At 42.2% G+C, this 26,609-nt stretch overlaps 1 protein-coding gene across 1 annotated transcript in view; it reads left to right on the forward strand.

The window, feature by feature from the left end:
- Positions 1–26,609, forward strand: part of CCDC80 (coiled-coil domain containing 80) — a 32,882-nt gene that overhangs the window by 852 nt on the left and 5,421 nt on the right. The window contains exons 2-5 of the mRNA XM_036850187.1: positions 402–2,302; positions 10,224–10,380; positions 20,285–20,421; positions 22,000–22,148. Of these exons, the coding sequence (XP_036706082.1) occupies positions 413–2,302; positions 10,224–10,380; positions 20,285–20,421; positions 22,000–22,148 (2,333 nt within the window). The 5' untranslated portion in view covers positions 402–412. The remainder of the gene's footprint in view (positions 1–401; positions 2,303–10,223; positions 10,381–20,284; positions 20,422–21,999; positions 22,149–26,609) is intronic.

A 26,609-nucleotide genomic window follows, 5' to 3' on the forward strand; every position in this document is an offset into this window, starting at 1 on the left:
CCTGCCTGTCTTTGCTGTGTTTGTTTGTTTCTTTGTCGCTTATTTGAAGAAATGAAATGGGAATGTTGTCATAATTAATATGCTCAGTGTGCGTTTTCTCTGGAGCATCAGACAGTGAGTTGAAACAGTGCAAGCATGCTGAATGGGTTTCCTGCTTAATATAACTGTCTCTGCTAAGCACTGACAAATTACAGGGACTTAAATGCAACAGGATCTCATCCGACTTTCCGTTCCCTGAACTCCCTCCTTCTTCTTCTTCTCTAACCACCCCTTCCCCTCCCCTTGGCCAAGATAGAGAAAGAGATAATGCCCAGCTCTGTTTGCAATTAAATGATTTTCTTTCTTTCTTTTTTTACTCTGCCCTCCACTTTCCGTCTTTTGACCCTGCTGCCTCCCCAAAGTGGATTGCACAATGACATGGAGAATGGGACCCAGTTTTACCATGCTACTGGCACTGTGGCTGGTGTGCGGATCAGAACCCCATGCGCATGCCATGAATAGAGGGAGCCACGGAGGGCAGAAAGCGCCTCCGGTTTCCCCCGTCAACAGAAGGCCAGCTCGGTTACTGAGGCACACGGGGAGGTCTCAGGGAATTGAAAGAACCACTCCGGAAGAAGCAAACCGCCAGCCTCTCCAAAGAAGGAGGAGCGTACCGGTGTTGAGAGTAGCTCATGCCACGGCACCGTCAGCCTCCCTGGGTATCCACGGCGCCCCAGTGAGAACTGAGCGGAGACCAGCAGCCCGGAGCTCTCCCCGTGAGATGGTCCGAGACGAGGGGTCTTCAGCTCGGTCAAGAATGTTGCGCTTCCCGTCTGGCTCCAGCTCTCCCAACATCCTTGCCAGCTTTGCAGGGAAGAATAGGGTGTGGGTCATCTCGGCCCCCCACGCCTCGGAAGGCTACTACCGGCTCATGATGAGCTTGCTGAAGGACGACGTGTATTGTGAGCTGGCGGAAAGGCACATCCAGCAGATCGTGCTTTTCCACCAGGCAGGCGAGGAAGGAGGCAAGGTGCGGAGGATCACCTCTGAGGGCCGGGTCCTGGAGCAGCCCCTGGACCCCAGCCTCATCCCAAAGCTCATGAGCTTCTTGAAGCTGGAGAAGGGCAAGTTTGGCATGGTGCTGTTGAAGAAGACGCTGCAGGTGGAGGAGCGCTACCCTTATCCGGTCAGGCTGGAGGCCATGTATGAGATCATCGACCAGGGCCCCATCCGCAGGATAGAGAAGATCAGGCAGAAGGGTTTTGTGCAAAAATGTAAGGCCTCCGGGGTAGAGGGCCAGGTGGTGGAGGAGGGGAACGATGGTGGAGAGGCAGGAAGGCCAGGCCTGAGCAGTGAGAAGAGGAAAGGGGAGCAGAGGAGAGCACAAGTGCTGCCAACCAAAGAGAGTCGGCTGAAGGTGATGAGAAAACCGGCCACGGCTGCGGGGGCCCCTCCTCCACCGCCCACAACCCCACGGGCCACCACCCTGCCTCCTGCTGCAGCCACAGCAGTGACTCGGGCCACCTCTCGGGTGGTGACGGTAACTGCAAGACCTACGACCCCCATGGGCTTTCCGATCACCCAGAGGCCCTGGACCCCCCGGGTGCACCCTTCCTCGGAGCCTCACAGGGCCTCCGCAACAGCCGAGGCGGCCACTGCCAGGGGGTCCGTGGCCTCCAAGAACCTCTACCCTCCACCCAGGAAGGAGCAGCCCAGGGAGAGGCCGCAGACCGCCCGGAGGCCCAGCAAGGCCACCAGCTTCGAGCGCTTCACGGCTGCCCCTCCCACCACCGTCTCCGAGCCCCGCACCAGGGCTGGCGCCGGCCGTTTCCAGGACAACCGCACGGACAGGTGGGAGCACGGCCCCCGGGACCCAAATGTGGGGCCGGGTCCTCACAAGCCAGCGAAGGGGAAACCTCCCCAAAAGAAAGCCCGGGACAAAATCCTTAGCAATGAGTACGAGGGTAAGTATGACCTCAGCCGGCCGACCGCCTCTCAGCTGGAGGAGGAGCTGCAGGTGGGGAATGTTGCCCCCAAAAAAGCGAAGGAGTCTAAAAAGCACGAAAAGCTTGAGAAACCCGAGAAGGAGAAGAAAAAGAGGGTGAAGAGTGAGAAAGCAGACAAGTTACTCAAGAGTGAAAAGCAAGTGAAGAAGGACAAGGCTGAGAAAAAGAGCAGGCAGGAGAAAGAGAAGAACAAGAAGAAGAAGGCGGGGAGAACGGAGCAGGACGGGCACCTGAAACCCACAAAACACTTCACTCAGAGTCCCAGGAAGTCGGTGACCGACCTGCTGGGGCCCTTGGAAGGCAAACGAAGGCTCCTTGTAAGTAATCTTCTCCTTGGCATTGTTCTGGGGGCCGAGGCAATGTTAGGGCTTGGTGTGTTAGTTTTCTAAAATCACATTGTTGGATGGCAGCCTGTGGCTGAACAGGTGCTATGTCAGGAAGATCATGAGGTTTGTCAAGGAAAGCCAGCCAGGCCAGTGGTTCCTTTTGGTTAATATATTCTATGAACCTCTATCCACACAGACCCACAGCCCTAAGTACAGAATCAGTGACTGGGGGATCTTAGCCATGAGCCCAGGGAAGCACCTGTACTCAGCTTCTTCCAAACCCATCAGACCCATCCCCACTTTACTGCTCTCTTCCACAGGACAGTGGAAAGATACACAGGAGGGTACCGCTCCCTTTTGCCAAGTGCGAAGAATAAAAGACTACCTAACGTGGAATGCACTGGCTGTGGTCACAATTTAGGAAAAGCGTTTCTCTCTGCATGAGCTTAAAAACTAGAAGCATGTGTATGGGTAAATGGCAGGTGTCCTCCTTTCCCCCCTAATTAGGTATATATCAGCAATTGGAAGACTCAAAGGGGAAAGTAGGGCAGCCTGGGTGGGGAGTGGGTATGACAGGAGTGGGGAAGGGTCCTTGTTGGTCTGCCCTCACGAATATACTTTTAAAACCAGCTGGCTAAAATCTTCTCCCCTAAAGGCTGCCTCCCCCACTGCTTTGCCACCGTCCAAAGAATGATACCAGAACCTAGTGAGACCCAAGAGGGCTTTGGACAGGAATAAGCACCATCTTAAACGTACAGACAATTCTCATCAGTGTAGAGAACGGCTCCTCTTCTCTCAATGTCTCCTTGCCCCTATTTTAGTGCCCTTCCAAGATTTTGCCCCTAGCTTCTTAATGCTACATTTTACTCCAGGCTGTCTAGGAGGAAAAGGGCATAATGCAGTTAATTCAGAGAAAAAGATCAGCAAGTTGATGTTGGGTAACCTGAGTCAGGAATAATTCTCTCAGCTAGCTGGGTGGAAGGGAGCTGTCCCATGCCATTGAGGACAGCATCTATCCTGCTGAAGACACAAGGTGACTCCATGCCCTGCATTCCTGCCACCGAAAGAGATGGCATCTTTTAGAGGGTCTTTTAGTTTTTCCAACTAAATTTGGATTAATGGTCTGAGCAAAGTGACTCTGGTGTCCATGTATCTTTAGTGGTTTCAAAAAGTTAAATGTGCATTTGAAATGTTATTCAGAGCAGAGTCCCTTGTGATATTTATCATGGGTGGGGCATATCCCCAGATTCTCTTAGCTATTTCATCCATAGTGTGTGTATCTATGCATTAGAACAAAGCCTAAGTTTTGGTTGATTCTACAGGTTCATGTGTGTGTATGTGATGTGTGTGTGTGTGATGTGTGTGTGTGTGATGTGTGTGTGTGTGATGTGTGTGTCTTTTTATATATTTTTTGTATGTTGTTACCTCGTTTTTCACCAGAGCCTTAAAGTAACTATATAAACTTAGGTTAGCAGAGGATAGGCTGACTGTTAGAGTAGTTTAACAGCTGCTTGGTTATTCCCAGAGTACACAGGTTTCCAGTCAGAACCAGAAGAATCACTGATTTCAGAGTAGAATTCTACCTAGTACAGAAACTCCGGGGGCAAAGTGTTCTCTTTGGGGTATGGGAAAGCATTAGTAGTGTGCTCTATTGCTCTCTTCCTGAGTACCTGGGACTTTGTCCAGACTACTAAAGCATGTCACCCAACCCTGGCCATTTGGCCAGCAGGGCAGACATAGTGTTCCTCATGGTCAGGTTTTAACCAGGGGGGAAATAATCATGGGTAAAATGTCAGGATTGTAATTGTGCACCCATCTGGCAAATACTTCCACTGCCCCTAGCTTGTGAGTCAGAAGAAAGGGGTTTTCATACTATATCCCTGATATTAGTCATGCCTTTCATTTCTCTCTCTTTCTCTCCACTCCCTTAGTCAGGGATTTGAAAGCCCAGATGGGTCTTTTCTGCTTTTAACAGTATCCCTGATCATAAATATCTAGCAAATGAAACTCAAACGACAGGTTCTGCTGATGTCATGTGAGGCAAAACAGAAACCAGCTGGGATTGCTCATGGCAGGGTTGCTCTTTGGGGTTGGACAGAGAACCGGGATTGTTATTAGAAAGAAAATACCAACAGGAGGCATTTCAGTCCCACGTGTGCTCAGCTGATGATCATATCGGAACTGTGTTCCCTGAAGAGTAAGGATGTCTAAAATAAGAATGGATTAGACAAGACTTGATGAAATAAACACAACATAAAGTCAAAAGATGGAGAGAAAAGTGTCTTTTTCACCAGACAGAGAGGAGACCAGGGTCTCTGGGTGAAAGGTTGTGCTGGTGCCATTTATCTTTTTTCCATTCATTTTTCCCGTCAAGCATGGCTGACGTTATTCAGGAAGTTTCAGTGATTCAATTAATATTCATTAAGGCTCAGCAGCCTCCAAGCTGTTAAAGTACAGCTGACAACATAGCCCTCCAACTGGCCTCAGCCTAACCCGTGTGCTCAAACTGAAATGAGGTTTGCATTCCAAGAAATTATGCTGGCCTTTTAGCTCACCTTTCCAGATTCTCAGTAACTTGGTGCCCAACTACAGTTAACCTACTGCCTTGCATTTATTTATAGCATTCTTTAGATGTGAAAACATCACATAACTGCTACTTAACTACTTAGAGAAACACTGGCAGAGATGGTATAGGTTATGGTCAGGTGAACAGCATCCTAATGGTCTTCCAAAGGAGCTGCAGGTAGAGCCAGGTGTCCTATTCTTAGGCCAGAGGTCAAGCTTCCAAACCCTCTGCCTCTCAGCCTGTCAACTGAAAGGGGCACATCCTGCAAGGTGCTTTGCTGAGACTGTGGATTAATTTTCACAACAGTCCCATGAGGAAGGACTAATCAACTCCATTTACAGAGGAGGCAACAGAAACTTAGACAAGTTGAGAAGTTTCCCAAGGTGGATAGCTAATACGTGACAAAGGCAGAATTAGAACTGGGGTCTGTTTGATTTTTAAAACTGAGGGTCAAACCACTTCCCCGTTCTGCCTTCCCATGGGTGTGAGCTTATCATGGGCATATGCCATAAAGAGAAGGGGAAACTGAGAAATGAACCTGTTCGTTAGTAATACGGATGTTTTAAAATTCATTTTCAACCTTGAATTACTCATGTAAAGGGTGAGGTACACCAATTGTCAACATTTTGTGTTGAGCACCAATGTAGAGTTTCTGTCTTTAATACCCAGCTAGTTCTTTGCACCTCAACTCACCGGCTTTCCACACAGTCAGTGGAGAACAATAGATTGAATTCCAGTTAATCTAACCCCTCAGACTGGTTGGTGTTGGTTTGGGGATGACAACAGTGAGAATATAGATGTGTTGTTTATCACTAAAACACTGGACTCTGGAGTGTAGCTGAAAAGCCATCATGTTGTGCCCTGAGATCTACCTACTGGTCAATGAGCAAGAGGGCTCATCACGCCACAGTACATAGATTCAAGTTCAAGTTTAAGCATTCTTTGGAGACTGAATCTCCCGTAATTCAAGTACGTTAATACTTTTAACCTTACCTCAGAAATTTGGATATTGGGACAACAATCTACTTACTTGGTTTAATTTTAGAAAAGGATATAAAGCTCCGGTTTACTAAGGCAGTCTACCAGCTGGGATGCTATTTGTCAGAATCCTGTCCTAGTATTTTGAGCTTAGCACAGTATTTGGAATAAGTTGAAACTTAAAATATCTTCCCCCTGACATCTTCACATTCCTGTTTGTGCCCTTTACTTATGTAACCTGGCTTCATTATACTCTGAGGCTGCTTGTGCCAACACACCAGTGGGAACAGAAACATAAAAAAGAACAACACAATTCTAAATTCACTTTACATGCCCTGATTTATCACCACTGAACTGGAAAGAGGCCAAGTGCTAGACAATAATGTTTACTGAGAAGTGCTAGAATGCTCTCTTTAGGAAGCGGGGACTGGATACCATTTTAAACACTGTTCGAAGTACTGCCACACTAGAAAATGAATGGGACGTAGATGTCAACACACAGGGAAAGAGTCGCTGAAATACGTTTAGATGATCAGCCTCTTTTACTTTCTGTGCTGCAAACTCGAGGAGCAGATTGAACGTAAGGGAGAGTGTCTTTACCAACGGTTCATGGGCTGCATCTAGACTTTCATAACCAGGGAACCACTCCTCTGGCTGGAATGATCTGTGTAGCCTGAGGAACGTGGGCCAGAATTGTGCTTCTACTGTCTGCACGGCAGTGGTGGGGCTGTGGCTTCAAGTGCCTTGAAGAACGGATCCTCTGGTTGGGGAGATATGACATAAACATAAAACAAAGTGGTAAAAGGAAAGACATAAATTTCAGATGAGCCGTGCAGACAATAAGAACAGTAATTAAAAGGAGAAAGCATTGTGGGCTAGAAGACACTTTAGGGAAGATGCTGCATTTGAAGAATGACTCAGATTCTGATAAGGTGGAAGGGTGGGGAGGACTTTCTGGGTGAGAAGGGTGACATGGGTGAAGGCAGAGGAAGGAATGTGAGTGAATTATTCAGAGGCAACATACATCTATGATGCTCTGGTGCACGCAGCCTGTGTATATATTATATATAATATATATACTAATATAATATATATACTAATATATATGCTCGATTCTCACTGCTTTATGAGTTCGTAGGGAAGTTGTTCCATAGTAAAGGTGAGAAAACTAAGGTTCAGAATGTTAAGTGGCCTTGTTGAGGTTACAGAGTAGCCAGGGGTTGAACTAGGGCTAAAATTCAGGCCTTCCAATTTTGACTGCAATCACCCTTCCTCTGTGCCACTCTGCACAGATTCCTCTCATTTCACAATTTAGGCCGGTCTGGCTGCAGCGTGAAGAGGTCACGTAAGGGAGGAATAGGAGGAAAGTTAGCTAGAGAAAGCCCGGGGCCAGGTTGTGGAGGGCTGGAAGCTAGGAAATGAGTCATGCTAAATGAATGTCACCTCACGGGTGGGTTAAGGCTTCCTTGGGCAAAGGACCTGAGGTGAAAGTAAACATCAGAGCCCTTTATTTATTTAAGTACAGTTCCCACTGGGTATCCAGGGCCTAAGGCTACTGTATTCAGAGATACATGGGAGAAGCTGCCAGGCAGGGGAGAATGAGGTTCTATTTGATTACATATTCTCTGAATTCTCAATTATGCACAAGGGGGAGAAAAAGACCAAAGGGGGCTTTGAGGACTCTTAAAATCCTGTCATATCATGGTCTGTCCATGTACTGTAAGGGTCCATGAATGGAATGGAGTCTATGTATGGATTTGAAGTTACAGAGGCAGGTAATTATCAGTCATCTGGCATATATTCTAAATATGGGCCTATCCTTCTTTTAGAACAGGGAGTGCAGAATCATTACCAGTAAATCTTACCTTCGTTTTTTTACTCTTTTGTGTTCTCACTTAAACATTCATTTTATTTATTTTAAAATAGTGTATCTGTGAACAAAAAAAAAGCCAGAAAGAAAAACCTAAAACACACCAACGAAAAACAAAACTCCTGGATATGGGCTACCATGAAAACCTAAAGAATTATTTTCAAATGTCATGTAGCTAATTAAAAAACTAACAAAGTGAAAATACCATCACTATATCTTTTTATAGCCACCTTAAATCTTTTTTAAGGCTAAGTAGGAATCAATGAATAAATAAGGGGAAATTTTATTATTTTCCTCTTGGGAAATTATTTTTCTAAAACAAGCATTTCCTACTCGCCCTGTCCATCTGAAGAGGTATATAAACACAAAATCAAAAATAATGAAATCATGTCTATTTAAGGTAAATAACAATCTGAGAAAAACGAAACAAAACAAAACTTCATTCCGGAAAAACTTTGTTAATGTTCCACTCAAAAGCTATTGAACTCATTTTGATTTCCATGAGGGATAGTATTTTCTCAAGCACAGAGAATTCTTAGAAGGGAAAGCCTGCAGGCAGCAATAAACACGTCTCTGACGGAGCAAAATAAACAGCAGGATGAGCTGGGACCAGATTTATTACCATTTTGATAAAGTATTCGATAAAGAGGTTAACAACATGGTGACTTTCCCTCTGCAATATGCCGAGCTAATAGCCACAGACTTAAGAAATATTTTATAAGGTTAGATGGGTAAGTAGAAAAGTGGTTGACAAATTTGAATTGGTCAAATGAAAGAAACTGTATAGGGACTTCCCTGGTGGCACGGTGTTTAAGAATCCACCTGCCAATGCAGGGGACACGGGTTCAAGCCCTGGTCCGGGAGGATCCCACGTGCCGCGGAGCAACTAAGCCCGTGCGCCACAACTACTGAGCCTGCGCTCTGGAGCCCGTGAGCCATGGCTGCTGAGCTTGTGTGCCACAACTGCTGAGGCCGTGCTCCTAGAGCCCGTGCTCCACAACAGGAGAAGCCACCGCAATGAGAAGCCCACGCACCGCAATAAAGACCCAACACAGACAAAAAAAAAAAAAAAAAGAAAGAAAGAAACCGTATAGATGGTGGTCCAGTGGTTAGGACTCCACGCTTTCGCTGCCAGTTCAGTCCTGGCCTCTGAGCTAATGGGTGAGTAGACAGTGTTTACTGCAGACATCAGCCTAGTGAGCTGCTGGGGTTAGAGAGGTCAACAAAGACCTGGTCATCATCGGCATAAAACTTCACGTCCTTCCACTTCCAGGGTGAACAGCACATGCCCACACACTCATGGACTGTGGTACACAGTTCTGGTTTTTGCTCAGGAAGAACCTGGTAAAATTGGAGAAAGCTCGGGAAAAGGCAGCAAAAATCATCACCAGAGTCAAAAGGCTTTTATTTCGGGCTCGATTACAACACTGAGGCATTCTTAGGGAGAGGGTTCAAGAGGAGCCCTAAAAAATAAGAGTATCCTCATTTTATCCAAAATAATGAAATATATGTTTTCCCAGATAGCTGGTGACTAAAGCATCTCTTTCTATTGCTCTATCTTCTCTTCCCCCAGAAAAAGTCAGAGGTTCAAAGTGAGTGTGAGAGACACAGGGGCTAGGTGAAAAATACCAGTTTTGAATTGGAGAGAAGGCTGAACTGAAAGAGTAAAACCCATCCTGTTCGGAGACTCCAACATCAGACATCCACCGCGAGCTCTATGCAGGCCCAGTGTGACAATGACTATATTCTGTGACAATACTGGGCCAAAAGGCTGTCCTAAAAATTCTCTGCAAGGTTGCCTGATAAAAATTCTAAGCCGTCGAATGTTCCATAGTGCCCAAGGCCTGTCTATGAAACTCAGCCCCGTGAGACATGAAATAATAGTGGTAACCACTGAATTCATGAATGTCTGAGCGGCCAATTAAGATAATGAAGATCAAAATAAAGGAAGAAATGGGAATTCCCTGGTGGTCCAGTGGTTAGGACTCTGTGCTTCCACTGCAGTGGGCACAGGTTTAATCCCTGGTTGGCGAACTAAGATCCCACATGCCGTGCGTGGTGCAGCAAAAAAAAGCGAGAGAGAGAGAATACAGTCATTTAAAAAATAAATAAGTAAAAAATAAAACAAGAGAGATAGCATTTATTGAACAATTGTTGCATGCCAAGTATCATGTAATGCTTACATCAGCCTTGCGAAAGAAGCATTCCTGTGCAGAGTTCACAAATGAGAAAACCAAGACACATGGAGACTGATAATGAAGGCAAACAATAGTGGAAATGAATAGAAAACTCTAAGCTGTCTGGAGTCATTAAAAAAAGGCCTTTCCAAATGGTCTCTTTTGGCCTCAATTATACTATCTATTCAACAAAACAATCTAGTTTCTTAGTTTAGGTGTCAGTCACTACCAACCCTCTATTCCAAATCATCCCTTTGGCTTTTGCCTCTGTGTGAAACTATCACCGTGAGTTAATATTTTCTTGCTTTCACCCTCCTCCAGCTGATCACCGCTCCCAAGGCCGAGAACAATATGTATGTGCAGCAGCGAGATGAGTATCTGGAAAGTTTCTGCAAGATGGCCACCAGGAAAGTGTCCGTGATCACCATCTTTGGCCCTGTCAACAACAGCACCATGAAAATCGACCACTTCCAGCTAGGTTCTCTGAAACACTTTATTATATTCTTGCTTTTCTCTCAGCTAAGGTGGGGCACACCTTATGGGAGAGGTCGGTGGGGAAACAAAAGGAAAATTCAGGTTTCAAGAGGGCCCTTTTCTTGTGGTAACAAAGGTCAGTCTGCCTAATTACTGATATGTAGCCATCCTGAATGGTTCTGGTTTAAGTTTGGGGCACTTTAAAATGAAAACTATGCAAGCACTCTATGGTTTGAAAGTCAGTAAGATGGAGGAAAATGGGAGAAGTAATACAGTGTGTCGGGGGCAGCCAGAGAGGAATCCTGACACTTTCTTCTGGATCCTGAGTCTTCTTGCCTGTGAGCAGCGCCATCTGATATTCCTGCAGTCTTTATGCTGCAGGCGACTCCCTCACAGATGGGGCTCCTGCAGACCCTTGGGGGTCCTTGACTCTGGCCAGGCTTGGGGGGAATGAGCCGGGGCTGAGAGAAGCTGTGAAGCTAAATGAAAAATCACTGGAAATACAGACTGAATGGCGCCCACGTCCTTTTGGAAAGCAGAGGGAGTTGGCTGAATGTGGAGTCTTCACAATTTTTCATATTAATGATGCGTGTGAGGCGTACAGCTCAGCGTTGGGCAGCTGAGGTCTAACTCACTGCGTTCTCATGGGAACATGGCAAGACTTACTGTGAGTAGTTATGCCTCATGGTCAGAAGCCCCAACTCTAACCCACCCAGTTTCTTTTATAACTGTTACATCTCTAGAGCTTTATTTTTTTAAAAAAACGTTTTTTCTTACATGATTTCTCTACTTTTGTTTATTGTTGTTTCAACTATAATGAAAATCCTTCTTCTTGTACCATTTGCGTATCCTGCATATTTTTCATAAAATATATTTCATCTGAAAGCATATAAAACATACTTTTTCCATTAGTTAACTTTTTTTTTTTCTGGCCGCACCGCGGCATGTGGGATCTTAGTTCCCTGACCGGGGATCAAACCCACGCCCCCTGCAGTGGAAGTGCGGAGTCTTAACCACTGGACCACCAGGGAAGTCCCTCCATTAGTTAACATTTAACTTCATTACATGTAACATGTTACCTCACATATTTTTCTGTCATGTGATCTTGGTATCATTGAACACATATCAGTCGTAATTATGTCATGATAATGTCAACTTGATTTTAATATAGTCTAGATTTCTAAATCATATTTTTTATTGTGGTAAAAACACTCAGCATGAGATCTATCCTCTTAACTAATTTTTAAGTGCACAATACAGTATTCTTTAGTATAGGTACAGTGTTGGCCAGCAGGTCTCCCAAATTTATTTGGGTTTGAAGTTTCAGTTATGCATTCTCTATTTTTATTAGCTCACTTTTCCCTGAGATAGTTCTAAAGGAAAATAAATAGCATCCTTTCCAATGTCCTCTCATAAATCATTGTGGGTCAGTGATAGGTTTGTGGACATTTATCTCTGTGCTGTATGTATGTCTGGGAGGGAGAACAAAAAGAGTGAGAGAGAGAGAGAGAGAGAGAGTGTGTCCTTACCAACAATAGCAATAATCATACAAACAAAAGACACAAAAGAAGTTCTAGAGTTAAATAAAGAGGTTCAAATCCACGGTCACAATGTATTTGTTGTGTGACTTTGGGCAAGTTACTTCCTAAGTCTCAGCTTAGAACATAGTTATATACATTTCACAGGTGATGGTGAGGATTTAATAAGAAATTATATGTAATTACCTGTCACATAATAAGTACTACTACTGTGGTCATCACCACCGTTTGATCTGGCAGGCATCTGGAGATCAATGAGCTGTCACAGGGACTAGAGCACGTATAATTGAAAAATACTTGTAATTGCTTTCTGCTAATTACACAGGGTTGACAGGGAACCCTCACAAGTGCTTCTCAGGGTCAGGCTGCATTACTACTCTTGGTGACAAAACTGAAGCCCAAGAGGGACTTCCCTAATGGTCCTGTGGCTAAGACTCCTCGCTCCCAATGCAGGGGGCCTGGGTTCGATCCCTGGTCAGGGAACTAGATCTCGCATGCATGCGCAACTAAAGATTCTGTATGCCGCAACTAATGCTCCCACATGCCACAACAAAGATCCCGCGTGCCGCAACTAAGGCCCGGCACAGCCAAAATAAATAAATATATATTAAAAGAAAAGATTTTTTAAATGGTGTATTAAAAAAAAAAAAACTGAAGCCCAAGAGACTAATACTACAAAGCCACATATTCAGTGGTTAACTGGGAGTCAACCATTGGCTTCCTGGATTTTCAAATAGTAGCATGAGTCAGTGAGCTTGGTTATAATCCAGATGTCTAGAGAGGAAGTAGGTATTCAATCCAGTACAGAAACATGCTGGCTGGTGATGAAAGCCTTCCTCCACCAGGTGTTCCCTGTGTCAAATATGTTACCCACCAACTCACACAAAGAATTGTCATTCCTTATTTCAGAGAAGTTTGGAAAAATCATTATATCTTCCCCCTCAACCTCTACATGGTCCTAACTGTTACAAGCATCTGGTGCTGCCTTGGCAAAATTTTAACATTAATCCTGCTGTCTTTTAGACATCTGGGTTGAATATGAACTGTAGAGGACTGAGATTTTCTTTTCTGCCTTATTGGAAACCAGGTATTATGATTTGGGTGTTTGCCACTTACTGAATGGCAGCTTGGACATGATTTGGGGGCCTTTTATTTTGTTCCTCATCTAATTCCTGGAAGGCCTTTCTCTCCTTATGTCATGTCCCAGGTTACCCTTATGGGAAAGGCTGTGGTACTTTCAGCCAAGACTGGGAGTCAGCCCTGGGAAAACAGGAGTTGGCATGCGCCATGGTCTCAGTGAACCAATCTCCAGCCTTGACCGATTTTCAGCTGGAAATCTATCAGATGGCCTTACTTTCCTCAAAATAAATCAAGCAGTCTCTACTCTTCCAGTCTTTTACTGGTCCTTAAAAGCAGAGGCCCACATCCAACTACAGTGTGGGCTGTACTCATCAGCTGGCCTGTCTTGCTAAATGTATTTGAGTTATAGATGATGGACCTACAAACACCAGGAAACTTACTTTAAGGTTTCAGTCATTATTCGTTCTCGAGCAAATTCCAATGCAGAATAAGCCCAACTGGTTTTGCCAGCCCAGAGTATATTATACGTGAGGGTTTAGAATGACCTAATACAAAAAGAAAATAAAAACTAAAAAAAAAAAAACCCAAACAGAAGACGAAAAATAGAATGAACTAACACATAAAGGCATTCTTAATTGTTAGAGATATTTAAAATATCAATCTAAAATAGGAATATTGGTGTCTATGTTAAGAGAATGAATTATAGACAAAGTTTGTCAGGTGGGAAGGAGTTGCTGGCTAAAGGCATTTTATTGCAGAATGAAAAGAGAAGTGGGAGGAAAACACAGCAGGCATGTATATATATATATTTGTGTGCTTAGCAAAATGTAGAGATGAAAAATATTTTGACACTGGTATTGATCACCAAATTTTAAGAGTTAGAACACAGGGCATTTTTATGGGGCAAAGGCAGCTTTTTGATAGTTTCTTTTGAAAGAAGAAAAAAAGGGAGGTGGAAGAGTTGATGGAAGTGTAATGTGGCAACAAGGAGAGACAGTGTTGATTCCTTATTCATGTGAGTCGAGAATTCCTAGGTGAATCTCTAACACAACTTTCCTAAGTGAGACTGATAGAATACATTTCAGCCTAAAATACTCTATCTTTGATCCTGTTGAAGAGAATTGCTCTTTATGGACAGCCTCACAACCATCAGGATCCATAACAATGCAGAAATGCTGCTTTCCCACAGGAGCACCTGAAAAATTGACCCTTTGCCCCAATTCCTCCTTTCTTCAGTGGTGACTATGCCCAGCAGCTGCCTTCTCTAGACCCTGCCACCCTGTGCCGGGAGACAAGGCTGGTTGAGTGATCAGATTTCCAGACACTGCCTGTGGTCTCCCTCTCTGTTTTTTCAGTCTTTGATTATCAATCACTCCGTGCCCTAGAGGCTGGAGAGGCTGCCCCCTAACTTGTCCAGTCATCCCATTCAACATCAAGTGTATCAGTGTCAAGATCAACCCCTGCAAGCAAGGGGTGAAAAACACCTGATAAGTCAAGTGTATAAAACAAGTGCTTGAAGAATGTGGTGGAGGAATAAGCTCTTCCAATTGCAGTCATCACAGTACTGTATGTATCACAGAATTTTGAAAAGGAGGTGGATTTAAAGGAGGGGCCTTGAAACTGAGTAGATTTTTTTGGTAGATGATGACTCTATCATAGGTACTTTTTGTTTTTATTCTTTTTTTTTAAACAAGTGATACATTTTTTGGATTCCAAAGTCAAAGCTACATAAAAAGGCATACACAGACAAGTCTTACACCTGTTCCTGACCCTTTACCTTATTACTCTCTGCCCCAATAGGAATATTTATGATTCCTTGTTTATCCATTTAATGCTTGTTTGTGCAAACACAAATAAATATAAACACCTATATTCCTCTTCTCTCTCTCTCTCTTTTTTTTTTTCTAACAGGAAACTGTTTTATTACCTTGGCTAGGAAAGACCCTTTTTTTTTTAAATTGAAGTATAGTTGATTTACAAAGTTGTGTTAGTTCCAGGTATACAACAAAGTGAATATATATATGTATATATATATTCTTTTTCAGATTCTTTTCCATTATATGTTATTACAAGATATTGAATATAGTTCCCTGTGCTACACAGTAGTTTCTTTCTGTTTTCCCCTTCTTTTTTATACAAACTATAGTATACTATATGGACTGCTTTGCGTTTTGCTTCTTTCATTTAAATATATTTCCTGGAGATCTTTTCTTATGAGTATATAGAGATCTTCCTCATTCTTTATTATTAAGCCATTGTGAGATTCTACCACAGTTTCTTTAACCATTCCCCTTGATGGACATTCGGGTTGCTTTCAGTATATTGTTTTTATAAACAATTTCAGAATTAACCTGTACCCATGTCACTCTATGTATGTGGGTATATCTTTACAATAGATTCTGAGAAGTAAGATTGTTGGGCCAAACAGAAAGTGTATCTAGTTTTGGTAGATATCACCAAATTTTTTCCATACAAGTTGTATCATATTGCAGTCCCACCAGAAATGTGTAAGAATGTCTATCTCCCCAAACCTCTTCAATAGACTGTGCGATCAAACTTGTGAATGTTTTTAGGGAATGCGGTGTGTGAAAAATGGTATCTTAGTGTGATATAGTGTTAGGTTGCATTTCTCTTTTTATGAGTATGATCGAAGATATTTTCATATGTTTCAGGAACATTTATGCTTTGTTTTTAGTGTCCTTTGCTTATTTTTCTATTGTGTTGTTGGCCTTTTTAATCTCAGTTTATAGGCATTCTTTATAAAACAGAATGAAAATTCAGACTCCCTGGTCCTCTCCCCACTCCAAGATGCTGACCCAGTTTGGGGATGGGGTCCAGGAATCTGTTTTTAAAATGTTGCTCAAGTGATTCTGATTTGCAGCTAGGTTTGGTCTAGAGCAGAAGGTTGGGTGTAGGATAGAAGGGAAGAGAGGGCTAGAAATTTAGATTGACACCCGATTTTAGAGGATTTCAAATACCAGGACAAAGAATTCAAACTTTATTTGGTAAACCATGTGAAGTCACTAAAGATTTCTAAATATATTTTTCAAGTAAATTTTAAATAACTTTTAAGGTTTAGTAGTCAGTCTGTAGGACAGAAAAGCACCTGGCAGGACACATTCTTCATAGACAAGACAAACTGGCAAATTGGTCTTTCTAGACAATTGAGACAATTGATTAAGGCAGAGGAATAGTGCCCCCCGGGGAGCATGAACCAGATAGATCTGGATTCAAGGATTGTAATTTTCACATGCACTCCAGGTTCATGATGAAGGCAGACAGTGACTCATACTTTGAAAAACTGCAAGAGGAAATTGGGAACTTCTGAAGCAATGGGAGAGCTGAAGTGGTCCCAGGACACTGGAGGAATGGCCTTCAGGGCCTAAGGGCCTTCCTTAGGGATGAGAAGGAGGAAGAGGAGAAACCATGGATGTCACAGAGGGAGGCTTCAGACACAATGCCTGGCACACAGTTGGTGTTTAATAAGTTGTAATTGGAGCTGAATTTTTCTGCAGTGTCATTGATGTCTATAGTCAGACATGGAAGAACAAATACATGAAGAAACTTACTACTACATGAAGACCACTGACTTTTGGAGTTGGAGTTCTTAAAGGGTGGGAAACTAGGCAGGTGTTTGTCTTCTAGGGCCAGTCCTCATCAGCACACAGCAGAGTTCGTCCTCTCTCCTGTCCCTCCTCAAAAATCTTAGGTCCAGGGGCAGGTTGTGTGGAATGACCAAATCCTACCAAATGGGCTTGGATCTGTGCATCATTTTAGGTGGATCAGGACCATATGGGCAATTTATAGGATGTGTTCTAAAGAATGTTTGCTTTAAGCCCTGCCACCCTTGAGGAGGACTAGAGATTTTTGGCAGAACTTGGATAAATTTAATAAGAAGCTGCCAAATCTATGTTGCTTTTCCAGATTGAAGAGAACCTCTTGTTCACCCAGCCCTGATTTAGACAGAATGCAGAGCGTAACAGAGACCTGTGTCAGGAGTAGGCAGCTGGAGACGGGAACTGGCCTCACGCTTACCCTCCTCAGAATTCAGCCAGAGGTAGACTCTGTCTTGCTCTAGAGTTGTCCCCATCCTAGTTGGATCCAGTGTTCGTCAGGCCTTTCATTGTTTTTCTTTGGCTGATTCTCTCAGCACAAACACTGCTTAGGGATGTAGACCTTTCTGTAGGCTGGGAGTGCAAAATGTTTTATTTATCTTTTTTAGTTTGATCAAATCATTTCAGAAAATATTATAGTTGAAGGGAGAATCCAGACCATGAAGTTGGTTTCTTTTTTTTTTTTCCTCCATATCTTAGTAGAATAAAATTTGGTTTAAATCTTGGTCTTGGGTCATCTCTATCCTTGAGTGTGATGAATTTTATGAAAGTAGAGAGAGGACTGGATGGGAGTGAGGTCATGTTACCTGAGTCCTAACCTGCAGTCTGTTATTAACTAGCAATGTGAACTTGAGCAGATTGCTCCCTTCATGGTGTCTGTGATAGGTTGGTTCTCTGGGAAACAGACTCTGAGATTTGCATGCAAGAGGTTAATGCGGAGTATTCTCAGGAATAATGCCTATGAGGGGTGAGGGATACAAAGTGACAGAATTTGAATGCAATTGGCCCTTCAGCGTTGTTCGCTTTGAGGCAAGGGGGCAGCTGTTATATCTTCTCCCTCCCCCACTGCAAGCAACCACTGAATGTGGGCTGTCTCTTTGTAAGGGTGTGATTTGGGGAAAGGCAGCACTTTTCTAAGGAGAGCAGTTTTCAGAGAGGGATTCAGCTGCTAACATTCACAGCAGCTTTAGTCCTGAAGGTAGGATCTGGCCAGCACTGCAGAGTGTCCACTGCAGTCCTTGGTTTCATCTTCAGTAATGTGACTGTGTTGGGCCAGATAATGTCTGTAGCAGTTATCTATTGCCACAATAAGGCTATGTAATAAAGACCCACACACCTCAGTGGCATACGACATTAACATTCATTGAGTCACAAGCATGAAAGGTTCAGCTGATTTAGGCTGGCTTGCCTAGGCTTGCCCATGTGTTTGCAGTCAAGCTGCCTATTGGTTAGGTGGTTCTGCTGATCTTGGCTGGGCTTGCACACATGTTAGGGGTCAACTGGCTGTCAGTTGATCTGGGATAGCCCTGACTGGGGTGAGACCAGAGTAACTTGGCTTGACTTATCCTCTACAAGGCTAGTATGGACGTAGTCTCATGGTAATGGCCAGAAGCAGCAGGAATCCCAAATGTGCAGGGCCCATTTCTAACCTCCATTTGTGTCATTATGTGAAACACTGGCTATCCTGACCGAAGCAAGTTATATAGATTGAGCTCAGAATCAAGAGGTAGGACAGTTCAAACCCATCCACCATAAACAGGGAGCTTACAGCTACTGGGCAAACGTGTAAGTATAGGAAGGGTGGAGAATTGGGACCATTTTTGAAATCCACTACAGTCTCCAATTTCCTTTCATCTCAGCCATTCAGTGGTTTTTGTGACTTTATCTGTTAGGTAGATGTAAATGTTCTAATTTTGATTCTACTTAGGAACTTGAACTCTGTCCAAGTTACTTATCTCTGAATTCAGCATCCAGCACAGAATCAGCTTAGGACACTGGCAGCAAATATTTTGTTCAATGAACAAAAGCAAAAATGAATGTATGTATGGATTAAAAATAGCAATTCCTAGGTTCAAGATAAAATCTGGTTTGTAAAGTCTTAGAATCAGAACATTAGTTGTTGAGGACATTTACAAATCAGTTTTTTAATGATTTCCTTCATCATTATTATTATTGTTGTTGTTGTTAATCACAAAGTAAAATATGCTCCTTGTTAAAATTTAAATAATATAGACTTACATGGAGTAAACAGTGAAATTTTCTACCTCACCTCTTCCCACTCCCCAGAGGCAACCATTTTTATCAGCTGTATGTCCTTCTGGACTTTTTACTATGCATATTCCCATATGGATGTATTATGTTTTCTTTTGCTTTATTTCCTTTTAAGAATAACATCATACTATGCATTTTATTCTGCAAGTTGCTGTTTTTATTCAGTGAGCTATACTAAAAAAAACCCAACACCATGAACCTAACAATTCTTTTAAATTAATTTATACTTTATTAATGATAGCATTCTCTCCCCTCTCATTATGATCTGCTTGGGAGAATGAAGCTTTTTGTTTATATACTTTCAACAATCCTAATCAAATAAACCAAAGTAATACTTGAATTGTAATTGTCCCCTTTATATCAATAAAAGAGTAATAGTCTGTGGTACTCAGCTGTATAACCTCTGTATCTGCAAAATTGTGTTTTTTTCTACTGTAGTACTATTCATTGGGTAGCAGTATTGATAATAACTGATAGATTCCCTTCTGTAATAGATCTGTTATCACATATTTGCTAACTTTAACTTTTGCACATTTTTTCAAAATACAGGGGATTATTTTGCAGATAAAAATTTTAATAGGGTTGAGGGAAACACTGTGACCTGTATGGGAGAGAAGAAGTAAATAAAGCTGTCCTATCCTTTCCAAAATGCTTTCCAGACATAGTAATTTGCCATGTTCATACTTCCCATTAACCCAGTAGCACCTTTAGGAAACATTCTGAATTATAATAATTTGCTTTCAGGGCTTGATATTTGAAAAAATACCTAACATTAAAAACTTCCATAAATTCAGTAACATTTTACTTAAAATTGTATTCACTTACAAAATTTACATTATGAATAGCTTGACTTTTTTTGGAGCCAAATGACCAGATTTGAACATAGGCTTTTTATTTTTCTCTATTGCAATGACATAGTTCACTGAGTCCCAAAGTGATTCTCTAAGTGGGAGCAACAGACACTGATTTTAGACTTAAACAAATAATTAAAACTAAAATAAAATTTAAAATGAAATAAAACTTAACCAAAGAATCTGGGTCTGTTTCCCTGGTGAGTTAGGGTGATGACTCATCCCCAGAGTGAGTTGGCAATCTTCTTCCAGGGATGACTCAGCAGCTTCACTCTCACGTTGCTCCTTCTGATTCACTATGACCAGTGTGGGCAGAGATGGCGGTTTGATCATCTTTGGAAGAGTGATTTTCAAAATGAGTTTATTCACTTGTTTCTATATTTATTTGTTCACTTTGGAAATGCTTGTTCAAACAAAATGTTAGTCAAATGTGTGCAACTAATGAAAACTGTTCTAATTAACTTGGGGTGAAGGCTCAGGGCCTCCACCCTTTGGTTTCCCACTGATTTCTGTTTTGTCACATCCATATTTATTCACATTTCATTTACCTTAAGATAATGAGAAACCTATGCGTGTTGTGGATGATGAGGACTTGGTAGACCAGCATCTTATCAGCGAGCTGAGGAAGGAGTATGGAATGACCTACAATGACTTCTTCATGGTGCTTACCGATGTGGACATGAGAGTCAAGGTACGGGTTCCTGTTTTGGATGATGCAGTGACATTCCTTAAGATAGCAACTCAATTTTTTGTCAATGAGTCTATTAGACATATGACTAAGCACAAGTTAGTTCATAAATGGGAAGGTTTTGAAATGGTCCAAATAGTTCCCATTGTCCTGTAGAATTTGTGTCTAGAAATGTGGTCTATGGAAAATATTCGATTGGATGACCACCTATGGCCCAGCTACTTGACTCAGACTAAATTCTTCTGTAACATCAAAGTCATGCATTCACCAGACAATTGTTGAATAGCTATAATGTTTATCACCAGCCAGGCCCTGGTGATAAAAAGTAAAGAGTATTTAGCTTCTGTTTTCAGAAAACCCAGATTTAACATAGACCTACTTTGAAAGGACCTGGAAGTTTACCTCCTGATCCAACATGGGCAAGACAGTAGGGTTTTACACCTACTTTCTTCCTATGATAAGGACAGAGATTCTGAACCCTGAAAAACTGTGCCATGTAGTCATAATAATATTAACAATAACTAACTTTATTGAGTGCTTTCATTATGTCAAGCACTCACCTCAGATGTTTACAATCTTTGTCTCAAACCTCTAAGATAAATAGCAAGTATTATCATTGTTTCACAGAGGACAAATAGAGACCCAGAGTAGTTAAGTAACATGCCCAAGTTCACCCAGTTAGTGTTGGACTTCATACCCACGCAGGTTGACTCCAGAGCCCATGCTTACATGAAAATCCGTTAAAAAAAAGCTGCCTGGGCTATTAGAATAGCTGATTCAACCTACAGTATTTTTCTGGATCTGGAGAGAGATCCCTTCAATAATTCATTCTGCATTTGTGTTGTGCCACCTCTAATGTGAGAGGTTGGACTAGATGATCCCCAAGGTCTTGGCCAGCTTTCACATTCCATGATTTACTAAGTTCCCATTGAGGGCACTTATGCTGATCAGCCAGCCCTCAAATCCACCTCAGGTTGCTGTTCTAAGTCCAGACAGCTTTGATGCAGGAAACTGAATTTCACTATCCCCAAAAAAGTTAGATTCCAACTTTTTTTCTGAGCAAACATGACCTAATTTTAAGTAATGCTCGCTCAATAAAATAGTCTCTGGGAATCACAAAGAGTTTACGTAGATTTCTGATGACCACAGAGCAGGCCTCCTTCTGGTGGAAAATTACCGTTATTGCTCAGGTCAGATACTCTAATATGTTATTCCGTTTGTTTTCTTGTGTTTAGTACAGTGTTTCTGACCTTCTCTCCAGTTGTATAGTGAAGAGGAACCAGCTTAGTCCCAGAGGTAGGGAAGTGAGCCTAGAATATGTGTGATGAGGAAGGCATGGACCCTTCCCAATAAAAAGAGTGAAGTTAAGACCTTCATGGAAGGTAAAGGCTTTTGTTTTGTGGATTCAAAACCTCAAAAAATCAGCAGAGGTACTACTGCAGGAGAGAATTTATAAATCAAAGAGCACTCCAGGCTCTGATTTCCCTGGAGCCACCCTGAATTCTCTCAAGCTCTCTGTCCTCTGGACATAGGGAAGAAACACCTTTATACATTATATGCTTTTTATTTTTCCTTCAACAGCAATATTATGAGGTGCCTATAGCAATGAAGTCTGTGTTCGATGTGATTGATACCTTCCAGTCCCGAATCAAAGACATGGAAAAGCAGAAGAAGGAGGGCATTGTTTGCAAGGAAGACAAGAAACAGTCACTGGAGAACTTCCTATCCAGGTACATCACCTTTGGAGACCCTGAGGAGGCAGACGGGAGAGTGTTCTGAGTGAGCTAATGAAAACCCCAGAGAAACACGGAGCAGACATGTGTGTGCAGAGTGACCTTCCCTGTGAGACGTCTGTCCCCTTCACGGCACTCTAGCCACCAGGCTTAGTCTTGTCCTTTTGGAAGTTGCTCTGGTTGCAAGGCTGGCTGGGGTCAGCTCCAAGCTTGAGTGTTAATTTGGTGGCTTTGGATAGGTCTTTTCTTTTTTTTCTGCCTTTTTTTTTTTTGGCACAGATACAGAATTCTGAACTTCTGTGAGTGTTAGTTTATTCAGTCAGTCAATTTGGAGGGCTTTGTATACTGTACTTTTATTTTACATATTTATTGGGCCCTTTCTAGTTCCAAACAGGATTTGGAACACTGCTTGATTTTCTGCTTCTTTCCAACTCTGCAGAGAACAAAAGCTCCACCAAGACCTCAAAAGGAGAAATCCTCTTGACCCAGCTCCCTGATTCCTTGGGGAGTATGGTTTATTGAAAACCATTATAGGGAAACTCGAGTACATACACAAAAAAGAGTGTAAAAAAAATCACTCTACTTCTTCCCTTCTCCATCCCTTCCCTCATGTTGGATGAAAATTCTACAAATCCTTGGGACCTTAAGAGGTGCAAGGATGCAGAAATTTCACCTAAGCATCAAGAATTCTGTGATTAGGAAATGGATAATCTGAATTCCTCTAGATTCAGGAAGCTTGGGTCTTTTAAGAGATAACAACATGATGTGTAAAGAGCATAGGACTTGCCATTCATCCAAGTTTTCAGTTTACAATTTTCTAGGTATGTTGCCCCTATGCTTCCAATTAACCCTATCTTAAAAATCTCTCACCCATGAAAATAACGACAGCAAGTAGCCCTACTTCCACTCCAGGGTTGCTGTAATCACCTTTTGTGCCAAGCACTTCTTCTTCCCTCCTGAGTTTAATCTTCACAACAATCCCATGATCTAAATACTGTTAACTACTGTCTTGCTGCAGACAAGACAACTTAGGCTAATGGAGATTAAATAACTTTCATCACTGAGCTAGTGTCAGTTCTAGAACTCAGTGGCCCCAGGATAATCTGGTTCCCAAAGTCCACGCTCTTATCTAACACTCGTTTTGAAAATATAATGTGAATTATTTTTAGGGTGAACCCAGAGGCCCAGAGTTTGAAGTGAAGAAAAATACTCCTAAAACCACAGGATTTCAGAGCTGAAAGGAACCCAAGATTCTGCCTTCATCCAAATTTTCAGTACAGTGCAAATACCTGGAGTGGAGATGAAAGGTGCATGCCTCCCTAAGGACATAAGGCTCATTCAGTCTTCAGGCCACTCTCCTGGCTGAGAAAGGGCTCTAAGGCTCTACTGGGCCAATGGCTTCTTGTCCAATCCTGGGGGCTCTGAAATATCAACTTTTAGTTCAAGGTCATCCTTCTAGATGGCAGTGATTTAGAAGATTGAGGATAAGAGCTTGCTGTTGTCCTTGAGGTATTTTCTTCCCCTCCCCTTCCCTTCTTTTTATTTCTTTTACCTTTCTCTCCTTTTTTAGGCAGAAAAGATTCTTTAGAAGTTTACTGTTGATTTTAACCAATAGTGTTAAATATATCCAAGTTATAAATTCAAGACCTTAGTTTTCTCTTAAACTTTTAAGTTAGGTTTTTAAATCTTATCATTTTATTTATAACCTGGCAAATTTTAACTATCACTCTTAAGGGGCCTTGAATAATGTTTAATCTCACTTATGAACTCAGTAATTAAACAATGTCATTATGCCAAACAGCCATTTTACATTTAATAGATTTCTTTCAATTCCTTGAAATAAAACCTTTCTGAGTACTTAAATGAGCCATAAGTTTGATAAGTTAATCTTGTAAATACAGTGAACCTAAAGTTTTCTCGGATGTTCCAATAACTGTATACGCTTAGTAAGATTTCAACCTAAAACTATACATCTAAACCAAATACTCAATTACACATTCTAGTTTGGAGTTTCAAGGCTGTCATTTTAAGCCAAATTCTCTTCAGTTTCACAAGAACATAAATTATATAAAGAAAATCAGAAATGTATATTATTACTACAATTTTGATTCTTTGCAAACTTCCTCTTCTTAATTCTAAATCTTCTAGGACTGAAAGAGGCACACCCACTGAACCAACCCATTAAACTCACACAGCCTGATCTCCAGAGCAGTAGCCATCCAGTTCATTGATATTATTTATAACCAAGGATTTAGTCCAGCCATGAGACCTGCAACTACAGACATTCTGAGGGATTATTCTCACCATTTCCAGGCAGAGGGTCGTTTTATAATCACAGTGTCATGGGTTTCAAAACTTGAAAGGCAAAACTGACATTATCTCACTTTTGTTCACTCACAAAGCTTGCAATGCTCATTCAAGTTGATCACTGATTTGAATTTGTATTTTTTTGATTCTTAAGACATTACACATATTTTGCATCTAAAGTCTTTTGAACTGGATAGGGCCCTACATAATGTAAATGTATTTTCCTTCTAATGTTAGAGCCTTGTGAGCTCTTATATTCACTACTATTTCAGGAACATACATCTTTTATGGATATTCAGAATGGCATAGGATTATAAGTTAGATGTCCTATGGCTATCTATGACCTGTGGTCATGGAATCATCGTGCTGACAATTATCACTGATCTTAAAAATTAAAGTAGAATAGTGCATTACTTAAAGGCATGAGTAAGACAGCCCTGAAGTTGATTCCTGGTTTCTCCACTTATTAGCTGTGTGACCTTGGGCCAGTTGCTTAATCTCTTTGGGCTTTAGTTTTTTCATTTGCAAAATGGGCATAATAAATTTATCTATTCTTAAGATTGTTGTGAAAGGTAAATTTGATACTAAAGGTAATGAGCTAGAACCTAGCACAAAACAAGTAATCAATAAATGGTGGTTATTAGTAGTATTAGGGCCATTTATTCAGGTCCTAGTTAGAGAACTTTGTCATCAAAGGAGAGCTAAGAGGAGATTTAATAAACACCTTCAGAATTGAAACCCAGGCAAAGAGAACTGAAAAAATAATTTTTTTTCTACCTAACCGCTCTATAAATAAAGGAATATCCAAATGGGAATTTTCCTTCATATTTGCTGAATTGTTAGTGGGTCTATACAGCCTGGTTTCAGCTGACCAGACTCTGAAGCCAATCTAGTTTTTAGTGACACTCACATGGTTCAGGCTATAATTACCTTTCTCTGAGACAGAAGCCCTAAAGAGTGGGCAAATGCACACTAATTTGGCAATGCCAGTTAAAAGAAGCAAACACATGTATAGCTTGTAGACTTTCTATTTACTGACAAAGTAAAGTGACAGAAAAACAATTTGTCCAAAATAAGGATCTGGGCCACATTCACATCTCTTGTTACTTCCCACAGAAGTTAGTTCCATTAACATTTGTCCTTCAGTGCTGGGAGCTGGGGCCTTGTATCTTAATGTAAAGGTCTGTGGGATAAAGAATGATCACTTAGGGGAAATGACCTTCTCTTGATTCTGTCTGGGACAGGGAGTCTCAGATCCCATCCTTCTCCAGTCTGACAGCATTCAGTGGTACACACAGGTAAACAAGCTAAAATAGACCTCACCCAAAATAGCTCCCTCCAGGATACCCTGAAGCTCTGCGTGAGGCCAGGAAGGCTGGCCTGCTTTGGGTGCTGGCTGGGGTGCCGGTGCTGCTCTGGCATGCCTCCTAAGGAAGCAGGGAAGATACAGGAGACCCTTTTCGTGACCCGAGAGCCGTCACTGTTCCGTTTCCCAGGAAACCTCAGACAGTCTCAGACTCTCCTCTCCCCTCCTTTATGCAAATACATTCATCTTCCTATCCTCAGTGGAGATTTTAGTTTTTCTTTCCCTTTGAAGAAAAACAAGCAGAGGAAGCTAATGTAATGTCACAGCAAGCAATTCTTGGCTAGCCTTGCTACAGGCGCCCATTCAGAGGTTGTATTTCATCAGACTATCATTTTCTCTCATTCATCCAAACCACTGTTCCCCTAAGAGGCCATTTTCTTTGGGACTGAAAACTCTCCTGTTCACTGTGAGGCTTGAAGGGGCACAGGGAGAGAAGCCATGAATAAAATCAACTGGCTTCCGGCTCCATGAGTGCATTGACACCCCGCAGTCACCAGCGCTGAGGGTAGAAAGCAAAAAACCCTTCTCCAGTGAAGGTGGAATTTGAGACAGATGCATGCAGCGGCCCCTTGGATGCACACCCTCTCTCCTTCCTATCCTCTTAGGGACCCTGACACGCCAGCCAAGCATCAGCACCTCTGAGGGGGTAGACTAGGGAAAGCCCTGCACCAGGAGTCAGAGAAATCTGTATTTTGGTACCACCTCTTAGATTTACTAGTCAGGCAAGTTACCTCACTTCTCTAAGCCTCGTTTTGTTATCTGTAAAATGGGGAAAACAAGTCATG

This window comes from Balaenoptera musculus, chromosome 4 (assembly GCF_009873245.2).
Source record: "Balaenoptera musculus isolate JJ_BM4_2016_0621 chromosome 4, mBalMus1.pri.v3, whole genome shotgun sequence".
NCBI classification, from domain to species: domain Eukaryota; kingdom Metazoa; phylum Chordata; class Mammalia; order Artiodactyla; family Balaenopteridae; genus Balaenoptera; species Balaenoptera musculus.